The 12,547-nt window shown below is 43.0% G+C and overlaps 1 protein-coding gene across 4 annotated transcripts in view; it reads left to right on the top strand.

The window, feature by feature from the left end:
* Positions 1-12,547, top strand: part of XYLT1 (xylosyltransferase 1) — a 481,277-nt gene that overhangs the window by 412,273 nt on the left and 56,457 nt on the right. For all 4 annotated transcript variants that reach the window (XM_068244759.1, XM_068244760.1, XM_068244762.1 and 1 more), the window contains exon 7: positions 10,303-10,479. In XM_068244759.1, the coding sequence (XP_068100860.1) occupies positions 10,303-10,479 (177 nt within the window). The remainder of the gene's footprint in view (positions 1-10,302; positions 10,480-12,547) is intronic.

The following is a 12,547-nucleotide window of genomic DNA, read 5'->3' as shown; positions in this document are numbered from 1 at the left end:
ACACCAATAGATCGCCCGCAGATCCGACGTCCGATCACCTCCCAAGTGCAGTGTTCACATCTGTTCTCTACCCTAAACACCCACTAATTACCCATCAATCACCCCCTGTCACTGCTACCTATCAGATTAGACCCCTATCTGCCCCTAGGGCACTCAATCACCCGCCCACACCCTCAGAATGCCCTCAGACCCCAGCCCTGATCACCTCGCCAGTGCATTGCTTGCATCTATTCCCCCCTCTAATCACACCTTGAGATACCCATCAATCACCTCCTGTCACCCCCTAGCACACCTACCCATCAGATCAGGCCCTAATTTGCCCCGTGTGGGCTCCTGATCACTCGGCCAAACCCTCAGATCCCCCTCAGACCCCCTTCCGATCACCTCCCCAGTGCATTGATTGCATCTATTTTCCCCTCTAACCACCCCCTGAGACACCCATCAATCACCTCCTGTCACCCCCCTAGCACTCCTATCCATCAGATCAGGCCCAATACAACCTGTCATCTAAAAGGCCACCCTGCTTATGACCGGTTCCACAAAATTCGCCCCCTCATAGACCACCTGTCATCAAAATTTGCAGATGCTTATACCCCTGAACAGTCATTTTGAGACATTTGGTTTCCAGACTACTCACGGTTTTGGGCCCGTAAAATGCCAGGGCGGTATAGGAACCCCACAAGTGACCCCATTTTAGAAAAAAAGACACCCCAAGGTATTCTGTTAGGTGTATGACGAGTTCATAGAAGATTTTATTTTTTGTCAAAAGTTAGCGGAAATTGATTATTGGTTTTTTTTTCACAAAGTGTCATTTTTCACTAACTTGTGACAAAAAATAAAATCTTCTATGAACTCGCCATACACCTAACGGAATACCTTGGGGTGTCTTCTTTCTAAAATGGGGTCACTTGTGGGGTTCCTATACTGCCCTGGCATTTTAGGGGCCCTAAACCGCGAGGAGTAGTCTAGAAAACAAATGCCTCAAAATGACCCGTGAATAGGACGTTGGGCCCCTTAGCGCACCTAGGCTGCAAAAAAGTGTCACACATGTGGTACCGCCGTACTCAGGAAAAGTAGTATAATGTGTTTTGGGGTGTATTTTTACACATACCCATGCTGGGTGGGAGAAATTTCTATGTAAATGGTCAATTGTGTGTAAAACAAATCAAACAATTGTCATTTACAGAGATATTTCTCCCACTTAGCATGGGTATGTGTAAAAATACACCCCAAAACACATTATACTACTTCTCCTGAGTACGGCGGTACCACATGTGTGGCACTTTTTTACACCCTAAGTACGCTAAGGGGCCCAAAGTCCAATGAGTACCTTTAGGATTTCACAGGTCATTTTGCGACATTTGGTTTCAAGACTACTCCTCACGGTTTAGGGCCCCTAAAATGCCAGGGCAGTATAGTAACCCCACAAATGACCCCATTCTAGAAAGAAGACACCCAAAGGTATTCCGTTAGGAGTATGGTGAGTTCATAGAAGATTTTATTTTTTGTCAAAAGTTAGCGGAAAATTGATTTTTATTGTTTTTTTCACAAAGTGTCATTTTCCACTAACTTTTGACAAAAAATAAAATCTTCTATGAACTCACCATACTCCTAACGGAATACCTTGGGGTGTCTTCTTTCTAAAATGGGGTCATTTGTGGGGTTCCTATACTGAACTGGCATTTTAGGGGCCCTAAACCGTGAGGAGTAGTCTGGAAATCAAATTTCGCAAAATGACCTGTGAAATCCTAAAGGTACTCATTGGACTTTGGGCCCTTTAGCGCAGTTAGGGTGCAAAAAAGTGCCACACATGTGGTATTGCCATACTCGGGAGAAGTAGTACAATGTGTTTTGGGGTGTATTTTTACACATACCCATGCTGGGTGGGAGAAATACCTCTGTAAATGACAATCTTTTGATTTTTTTACACACAATTGTCCATTTACAGAGTTATTTCTCCCACCCAGCATGGGTATGTGTAAAAATACACCCCAAAACACATTGTACTACTTCTCCCGAGTACGGCGATACCACATGTGTGGCACTTTTTTGCACCCTAACTGCGCTAAAGGGCCCAAAGTCCAATGAGTACCTTTAGGATTTTACAGGTCATTTTGCGGAATTTGATTTCCAGACTACTCCTCACGGTTTAGGGCCCCTAAAATGCCAGGGCAGTATAGGAACCCCACAAATGACCCCATTTTAGAAAGAAGACACCTCAAGGTATTCCGTTAGGAGTATGGTGAGTTCATAGAAGATTTTATTTTTTGTCACAAGTTAGTGGAAAATGACACTTTGTGAAAAAAACAATAAAAATCAATTTTCCGCTAACTTTTGACAAAAAATAAAATCTTCTATGAACTCACCATACTCCTAACGGAATACCTTGGGGTGTCTTCTTTCTAAAATGGGGTCACTTGTGGGGTTCCTATACTGCCCTGGCATTTTAGGGGCCCTAAACCGTGAGGAGTAGTCTGGAAATCAAATTCCGCAAAATGACTTGTGAAATCCTAAAGGTACTCATTGGACTTTGGGCCCTTTAGCGCAGTTAGGGTGCAAAAAAGTGCCACACATGTGGTATCGCCGTACTCGGGAGAAGTAGAACAATGTGTTTTGGGGTGTATTTTTACACATACCCATGCTGGGTGGGAGAAATAACTCTGTAAATGGACAATTGTGTGTAAAAAAAATGAAAAAATTGTCATTTACAGAGATATTTCTCCCACCCAGCATGGGTATGTGTAAAAATACACCCCAAAACACATTCTACTACTTCTCTTGAGTACGGCAATACCACATGTGTGGCACTTTTTTGCAGCCTAACTGCGCTAAGGGGCCCAAAGTCCAATGAGCACCTTTAGGCTTTACAGGGGTGCTTACAAATTAGCACCCCCCAAAATGCGAGGACAGTAAACACACCCCACAAATGACCCCATTTTGGAAAGTAGACACTTCAAGGTATTTAGAGAGGGGCATGGTGAGTCCGTGGCAGATTTCATTTTTTTTTGTCGCAAGTTAGAAGAAATGGATTCTTTTTTTTTTTCTTTTTTTTTGTCACAAAGTGTCATTTTCCGCTTACTTGTGACAAAAAATAATATCTTCTATGAACTCACTATGCCTCTCAGTGAATACTTTGGGATGTCTTCTTTCCAAAATGGGGTCATTTGGGGGGTATTTATACTATCCTGGAATTCTAGCCCCTCATGAAACATGACAGGGGGTCAGAAAAGTCATAGATGCTTGAAAATGGCAAAATTCACTTTTTGCACCATAGTTTGTAAACGCTATAACTTTTACCCAAACCAATAAATATACACTGAATGGTTTTGTTTTTTTTATCAAAAACATGTTTGTCCACATTTTTCGCGCTGCATGTATACAGAAATTTTACTTTATTTGAAAATTGTCAGCACAGAAAGTTAAAAAAATCATTTTTTTGCCAAAATTCATGTCTTTTTTGATGAATATAATAAAAAGTAAAAATCGCAGGAGCAATCAAATAGCACCAAAAGAAAGCTTTATTAGTGACAAGAAAAGGAGCCAAAATTCATTTAGGTGGTAGGTTGTATGAGCGAGCAATAAACCGTGAAAGCTGCAGTGGTCTGAATGGAAAAAAAGTGGCCGGTCCTTAAGGGGTAGAAAGACTGTGGTCCTCAAGTGGTTAAAGGAGGCACATCCACACATCTCGCCTCTTGAACCACTATTCGTGCTAGCTGCCATGGCTTAAAGAATCATAATTTTGAGCAGCATACATTGAGGCATAGCTAATACCATTGTACTTAGGAGAACATAAAATAGAACATGGTCTATCATAGGTCATATTTGTAATAAACAGTGCATTTCTTGTGGGAAAATAAAATATGAAAAGAGTAAACAAAAACATAAATCAGCATATTAATCAACCTATTGAACAAATTCAAAATATTAATCACTTATAGCAGAAAGCCTAGATTCACCAGGCTAAGTTAAGTGGGAGCGAAGAAGCTGACAACACACTGGGTCCCATCACCTGGACTCCCAGACAGGCAGGATATGTGAGACAGTTCAGCAGCTCAACACAAAGGTCTATCTACAAACGGGGTGTGACCCAAACAGCGCTCTGCTTCAGGGGTACAAAGTTGTGTCTCTTAACCTTCCTGGCGGTAAGCCCGAACTGAGCTCGGGCTATGCCGCCGGAAGGCACCGCTCAGGCCCCGCTGGGCCGATTTGCATAATTTTTTTTTCCTGCACGCAGCTAGCACTTTGCTAGCTGCGTGCAGTGCCCGATCGCCGCCGCTACCCGCCGATCCGCCGCTATCCGTCGCGCCGCAGCTGCCCCCCCCCAGACCCCGTGCGCTGCCTGGCCAATCAGTGCCAGGCAGCTCTATGGGGTGGATCGGAATCCCCTATGACGTCACGACGTCGGTGATGTCATCCCGCCCCGTCGCCATGGCGACGGGGGAAGCCCTCCAGGAGATCCCTCATGTCTCGCTACATGAAAAAAAAAAATTAAAAAAAAAAGATTTGCTGCCCCCTGGCGATTTTTTAGCAAACCGCCAGGAGGGTTAAAGGTAAAAACAGAAAAGTGGAAAACAAGCTGAAAAAAAAATTAAAGTTCCAGGAGTGGAGTGTATCCATAATAACAGAGTGCAGACTTATGTTACCTGGAGCAGGATATAGGCATACAGTCAGTGTGCAACGTGCACTCCCAGTCCATCAGACTGTGAGATGTGTAGGAAGGGACAAACTCCATGCAAGTTTAAACAAGTGACCGGGCATACCGAGACAACAGCCTGTAACTGATAGCCAACAGGCCCTGCGTCGCCATCATGTTTAGTATAGGTAGTGCAGGCTCGGTCCGGAGGACCATGGGCGTGTGTAACAAGGAGAACGTATTAACAGTCAAACTTGCACAGAGGGAGGAAAACATCTTCGTTTATGTGTGAAAATGAAAAAGAAATTTAGATATACTTATTCGGTAAACAGGACTTCAGGTCTAACCTTGGTCCGACTGACGAGGCCTGCATCTCATGGAGTCGCCTGTCAAGGAGAAGGTGGATGACTAGGGCTTGATTCTCTGTCGGGTGATCTGCCCCTCCGCCTTTTTACTGCGACCATCTGTCTGCCATCTGCTCCTTTGCTGTAGGGCTTCCGGAGGTATCTCAGGGGACGGTGGATCAAGGGGCCATGCGGAAAGCTTTACCGAAGGCAGGTCGAGGATCTCCCGAAACTTAGCCAGATCATCAGGCGAGGAAAGGAAAGCTGATTTGCCTTCATGGTGTACTTGCAGCTGAAAAGGGTACCCCCAGCGATATGGAATGTGCTTGGCTCGTAGGACTTCTAGGAGATGGCGAACCGCGCTGCGTAGTTTTAAGGTAAGGTGAGAGAGATCTGCCAGGATGGTGATTTTGGCGCCATCAAAATCAATGTGTCCTTTAGCTCTAGCTGGAATCGAGATGGCCTCCTTAACCGTGTAGTAGTGTAGACGGCATACCACGTCTCGTGCGGTCTAGATTTGTGCTGACCGGGCCCAGAGTATGGTGCGCCCTTTCCATCTCAATGGGAGAGTCTCTGGGATTCCCAAGAAACATATTAAAAATGCCCGTAAGAGTGGGGATGAGGTCTTGTACCTTTGTAGACTCCGGGATCCCTCTAGTATGGAGGTCATTCCGGTGTTGTCTGTTTTCTTGATCATCGATCTTCATATAGATGTCCTTAATTTGATTAGAGTGGTGTTCGAGCAGAGCCTCATGGTCTTGCTGTTTCTTATCTAACTTCTCTATCTCCTACTCGGATTCCTCCACTCTATGGCCAATATGGCAGATCTCCGACTTGATCTCCTCCAGTTCCCTCCGGTAGGTCACCTCTATTCTGCTAACATATTTCTCCAGATTGTCTTTGGTCGAGAGAGAGCGAATATAATCATGGAGGTCCATTTCCATGTAAGAGTCAGTACCTTCTGATCTAGGAGGCGATGGTGGGTTAGATGTAACTGCTTCTTCTGGCAGCTCAGAGCTAGGTATGGCTGCGGCTTTGTCTTGTTTAGAAGGCTCCTCTGCCATCTTGGAACTTTCAGCGGCGCCGAGTGATCGGGTGACTGGGCGGAAAAAACGTTGGATATTGGATGTTCGAGAGTGGTCAGAGTTTCTCCGCTCCTTCCTACTTCTCCTACCGCCCATGTGGGACTCAAACGGTGAGCTGATGAACGCTAATAGATAGCCTGGGAGAGACGGTGAAGACAGGCTCAGTTCAAGAGCGTCCTTCTCGCGCCATCGGCAAGCCACACCCACCAGATTCAATTCATTTTGCACATTAGCTGCAGTGAGACGGCCACTTCTAGTTTTGACCGGCCAGAACCCGAAGTGGCCAGACTTCGGGTTCTGGCCATAACATATATCTGAGACATCTTTATACTTTTAGCAGCAGTTATGGCAAATAAGGCTCAGTGTGGGCCTGAAAACTCTCCTAAATATGATTTGACATTGATCCATTATTATCCATTGCAGGGTGAAGCGTATGTCTCTCCATTCTAAATTATAATCAGTTACTGCCATAAGATTGAGAGGGTAGCAATACTGTATCTGCAGTGGGCTTTATTTTATTTTAATGTTTTATTTCAGTTCAGGTACCCTTTAACTGTAAGCAGATTAGTAAGGGGGTTTGTATGGGTTGCTGCACTTTATGAAATAAGTGTGGCAGTCTCTGCCACACTCTAGTGATCACTTCTTGTAATTTTGGGCCTGTTGCTGTAAAGAAAAAAAAAACATTGTGACCTTTTTCACTCTATATAACCAGATTCACCCATTTCTAGTTTTTTTGTAATTCTCTGGAAGCTGATTAGATATTTAAAGAGAAAATAGGCAGAGAATTTCCCTCATTACAGCACCAGGCCCTTATCTCTTACAAGGGTTGTGAAGCCTGTAGACTTTTGTGTCAAATGTGGCTTTGATTAGCCTGATGTGGCAGTCTCCAGTGGCATATATAAATGCAAATATGAGAAGATATATAGCTTAAACACAGCTAAATTCCCTTCTTATGTTTTACTGCCCTATAAATAAAACCATCTTGTGAGATAGTGTACAATTCCTATTTAAGCCAGCAGACTGCAGTTGCATTCATAATTAGAAAGTGGTTACAGAAAGCAGATTGTCCCTCTAGTAGCCTAGATATATTTTATTTTTTCCTTCAGTGTTATCAGTGGAACTTAAACAAATTACTGTAATCACCATGATTCAGATTAGCTTCTTTTCTCCTCTGCGTTGCTGCCTCTTATCCAGTATAAATTATAGGCTGCGAAAGGATGTTTTTTTCCGCAACTCAGAATGTATTTAGGTGACCAATATGGAAGAAAATGAAAGAGAATCTTCTGAGCTATTAATTTTACTGTGGGAATGCTCAATGACACAAAATAAAAGAAAGAATTATTATTAACATAGAGAGTGATGCAGGCTGAAGAGCAAATTCAGAAATCCACATCCAAACAGAGAAATGAGAGAATGGAAATGGAGTTTATTAAATGGGTTTTCCACTTCTAACGAGAAAATGGAAAATGGGTGTATGCAGTGCACAATGTGAGTAAGAGCTTCTGGTAGCCCCTTTCATGAATTTTTGGGGGTAATCCGAAGATCAGGATGTGCCTTCCAAAAGAGGAAACAAAAGGCAGATAGGCACAAGGAGACCCATCTAGTGTAGTATGTCAAATTAAATGGATAACTGTGATGCAAAACAATACAATGCTCACAAATCCAGGGTACAATAACGGCAACCACGGTAATGCATTTGTGGAGAGAACTAGGAGCATAAATTATCATAGAATCCATGAGGGCGCTCTCCAAAAAATAAAAATATGATCAGATAAAAACGAGTTACTATTGACACTGTCTCCCGTGGTAATAAGAACATAAAGGGGGTGGGAGGAGACACCTCAGATGTGTTAAAATGTCTAAAAATCTTTTAAAATACATAAAGTGGCTTATCTTAGGGAAGTCAACCAACAACAAAATTGAACACTAGAGATGATGTGTTTCATGGGCGAGATCCCACTTCTTCAGGTCAAAAATGAGTGTCTTTGTGTGGCAGGCTGAGAGCTCGGAGTGCCTATTGCGCATAAAGCTCATAGCTTGCCGCAATTTTTCACTTGAGGAAGTGGGATCTAGCCCTTGAAATACTATGTCTCTGGTGTTCCTATTAAATATTGTTTTCTCTGGCCATTTTTCTGTTGGTTGACTTCCTTGAAGTAAGCCACTTTATCTATCTTAACCACTTGCCGACCAGTGGATTTCGGTCTGATCTGTGCTGCATAGGCTCTCCAGCCCGCAGCACAGATCAGGTTTTAGCCAGGGCGATCAGACTTACCCCCTTTTTTACCCACTAGGGGGATGTCCTGCTGGGGGGGGGGGGGGTCTGATCGCCGCCGGCTCTCTGCGCTTTGCGGGGGGGGGGGCTCTTCAAAGCCCCCCTCCGCAGCGTTTTCGGGGCTCCGTCCCCCTCCCTTCCTCTCCCTCCCTCTCTGAGCTGCGCAGGACGGATATCCGTCCTGCGCATTGTAGGATAGGATTCAGCCTATCAAATGACGGCGATCCCCAGCCAATCAGAGGCCGGGGATCGCCGATCTGCCTTACGGAGCTGCAGCAGCGCCGTATGATGTAAACAGCGGGGATTTCTTCCCCGCATGTTTACATTTTGCCGGCGAGCCGCGATCGGCGGCTCTCCGGCTGTTCACGGAGACAGCCTCCGTGAACGGACATGGAAAGGCCGCTCGAATGAGTGGCCGTTTCCCTGGAAACCCGCAGATGACCAGTTTACACCAATCGGCGTTAGCTGGTCGTCAAGAGGTTAAACTGTTTTTGACTTATAAAATATACGGGTGTAAACACTAAATTGCATTAAGCAAAAATAACGTGTGTAAAGTCTTACCACACGATGAGTAGAGCAGAAAGCAATGCATTGTGCTCTACCCACAGTGCATAAGACTTAACACATATCATTCTACTTAACACAGTTTACTGCATACACCCCATGGTGTATAACATGGCAGTAGCACCTGCTGATGTCCCTGATTTGTGCATGCAAGCATCCGTGAAAAGGAATTAAAATATATCACATCATCATAATATTCCTTGGGTTTTTTCCTATGTTTGGTCCCATCCATCTGCTCTTTTTTATTTGGTCTAGTCATTTTAACTAATGTTAACTGCATTTCAGTTGGACACTGGGGAATATTGATCATTTAGGTATGCAGAAAATCTGAACTACTTAAAATATTACTTACTTTTCCTCTTTGGGTCTCCATTGACACAAAGTTTCTCTCTTTAACCTTCCTGGCGGTAAACCCGAACGTAGTTCGGGGTAAGCCGCGCAGGAGGTTTTCTCAGGCCCTGCTGGGCCGATTTGAATAATTTTTTTTTTGCTGAACGCAGCTAGCACTTTGCTAGCTGCGTCAGCACTTCGATCGCCGCCGCCCTGCGCTCGATCGCCGCTATCCGCGTCGCAAGACACCCCCCCCCCTAGACCCCTGCGCTGCCTGGCCTATCAGCGCCAGGCAGCGGCAAGGGGTGGATCGGGACTCCCTTAGACGTCACGACGTCCATCCCGCCCCGTCGCCATGGCGACGGTGGAAGCCCTCCAGGAAATCCCGTTCTTTGAACGGGATTTCCTGATCGCCTATCGCCGGAGGCGATCGGCGGGGCTGGGGGGATGCCGCTGAGCAGCGGCTATCATGTAGCCCTCGGCTCGCTACATGATATAAAAAAAAAATCAAAAAAACGGCTGCGCTGCCCCCTGGCGGTTTTTAATATACTGCCAGGAGGGTTAATACCCTCCTGCCTATTATTGAGTTTCAAATAAGATTGAATGCTGAACACACAGATTCTCATTACTTCATTAATGCAGTCCTTGTGCAAAGTGAAGGATTAATCAGTTTTATGGCCACTTCCTTTAAAGACAAGGACAAACAAGGATGGATTTCAACCAACATAGTACAAATAAAAAAGAAATTAGGAACTTTATGTTTAGGTATTTCTGCTAGAAGGCTAAGATAGCATATAGTACATCAGGCTTCCAGCGCTGTGAATTATCCCTGTTCTGTCCGTAGTACTGACATTACCAGCAAGATCTCAACACTCATGCATGAAAAAAGAAAGCACCAGCAATAAGCTATGGACAAAAAATAACAGTGAAAACATACTGTGGCAAGCTTGACTCTGTTACTTCAAAAGGTAGATCATATCAAATTTATTTAAAGTTGCTTTAAGTAAAGATTTGTTTTAAGTATTTTATCTACCAGCAAATCTTTAATGTTTAATTTTTTTATTATTATTTCAGTCGTTCTTTCATACTGTTTTGGAAAACAGTCCTTACTGTGACACCATGGTCGATAATAATTTACGAATCACTAACTGGAATAGAAAACTAGGCTGCAAATGTCAATACAAACACATTGTGGACTGGTGTGGCTGCTCTCCAAATGACTTCAAACCGTCTGATTTTCACCGCTTCCAGGTATGTATGCCTTCACTATAATCATTTCTTTCATTATCTATTTATCTTCACTGTCACATTTTTGATATGCAATATGGTTCTATGTAACATTTGAGATACAATAAACTTAAGAAGAACCCCAATCAAGATAGATGCTATCAGCAAATATACAGTACATTGTAGTAGATTTATTAGCCTTGCAGCACATGAAGAGTGTGCATAACAGGACAATACGATACAATGACAAACAGACCGATTGTGATACTGTAGCATGTTTTACACCATTATCCCCTCTGCTCTGACAAGTGCAACAATAAAATAACCCCTGCCCTTGGCCACTTCTTACAGGCACGCCTATATCGGTCTATATGGGTTGACCTGTCAGCTGTTTCAGTGTAGTGAGTCCGATAATTGCAATTAATTTTTGACTGTTTTTATTTGCTTATAATATGCTTTGAAAGATTACTGAAACCTGGAATACTGCTATTGAAAGCACTGGATTATTGTGGTCATGGAATGAGACAAATATAACTTTATCATAGCTGTTTTGTTAACACTGATAAGCTGCTTCTCCTAGGCATCCTTTTTTCTCGAAGTTAAGACTTTTGTCCCCGCAACTTTAAAGCAAAGGATCTCTTTCCCCTGTTATCTCTAGACTCGTCATGTCGATCAGCTGGTTAGATAGATAGTTTAAATAAGTTTTAATGTAGCACATTCTCTAACCAACTGAACTTTTAAAAGACACAAAATGTATAGATTACAAATCTTTTACTGTTTAATAACGATTTCAATGACACTTCATAGATCTGTCCTTTAAAGGGAATGTATTGTTTTTGTTTTATATTTTTAGCATGGATGTTGAAAAAAGTTAATTTTTTTTGGTACTTGAGTTTTGCCTGAAGACAATAGAGTCGGTTTACTTTCATAGTGAACAAACCACTAACATTACAAGAACAAAGTGCCCATACATGGTCAGTGAAAACAATGATGAGTGTTAAATTTCTCTTAAGGAATTTATTAGCATCACTGTTAAGAGGAAGATGGGGCTAGCAAATCGCAATAAAAACTAATGAAGCTTCTGGTGGAATAAATCTTGTGCAAAAATAATTTGATTTATTTCAAAAACTAGAAACTAGACCCTATCGTTTGCTAAGGGTCGATATGGTCTGTCCTGTACTACTAATCTGGGAAGTCAAACCTGCAGTGGAGCTCTAAACAGATAACATATTTGTGATCTTAAATATGTTCCTGATCAAAAAAGTGCTTGAAAAAAGATTCTGTAAATACTTCCCTGGAACACAATCAGCTTGTTGTTGAATCTTCCATTTGGCAGTCATCTGATTACAAATCATGGATGTATGTCCAGGACATGCAAGTTAATGCTTACAATGGAGGAAATTGGACTACAGACCCTCGGAGGGGGGGGGGGGGGGGGGTCATTTGGATTCCAGACCAATCAGCTGGCTGATCCTCCTCCTCCCTAAAAACTAAAAATAGGAAATACATAAACCTCATGTTTATGGGTAGTCTTATTCCAGCTCTCTCTAAATCTCCTTGTCTCTGCTACAGAAGCTTAGAATGCTGTCTGAGCATTAAATGTATGCAAATAAACATCATTTACATTCAGCAGGCTTTGTATGTGAAAGAATTTATGTTCGCACTTAATGGATGTTTTGACAAGTAAAGGCAAGAGTTGGACAGGTCTAGTCTCCAACATTTATCTTTCAGCTGAGATGTATCAATGTGGAATCAGCAGAGCCGTGACCTTGATTTGTTCTGTATCCACTTACGAAGGTCGTGAAAAAATACAAACAGCAGCAACTGAGCTCATACAGCAGACAGGACTCTGGCCAGGATATTACTGACATCAACTACCCATTAATGGATATCTCGAGGCAGATTTTAAACAATCTTTTTATTATAGACCTTTTATTAACAAAATGTCTTGAGTGTTGTTACCATTTCCTTAGAATTGGAGATGTTTTGTCTGTAATCTCTAGTCTTTTATCGACTTGTTCCCAAGGAACAGGAGGCTGGTTTTGGCCGACAAGTAATTGCAACAAACAGTATCCACTTCTGTCAAAAGCCT

The sequence above is a fragment of the Hyperolius riggenbachi genome, chromosome 7 (assembly GCF_040937935.1).
Source record: "Hyperolius riggenbachi isolate aHypRig1 chromosome 7, aHypRig1.pri, whole genome shotgun sequence".
In the NCBI taxonomy this organism is placed as follows: domain Eukaryota; kingdom Metazoa; phylum Chordata; class Amphibia; order Anura; family Hyperoliidae; genus Hyperolius; species Hyperolius riggenbachi.
The sequence above is the reverse complement of the archived record's forward strand: the minus strand, read 5'-3'. Positions and strand labels throughout refer to the sequence as shown.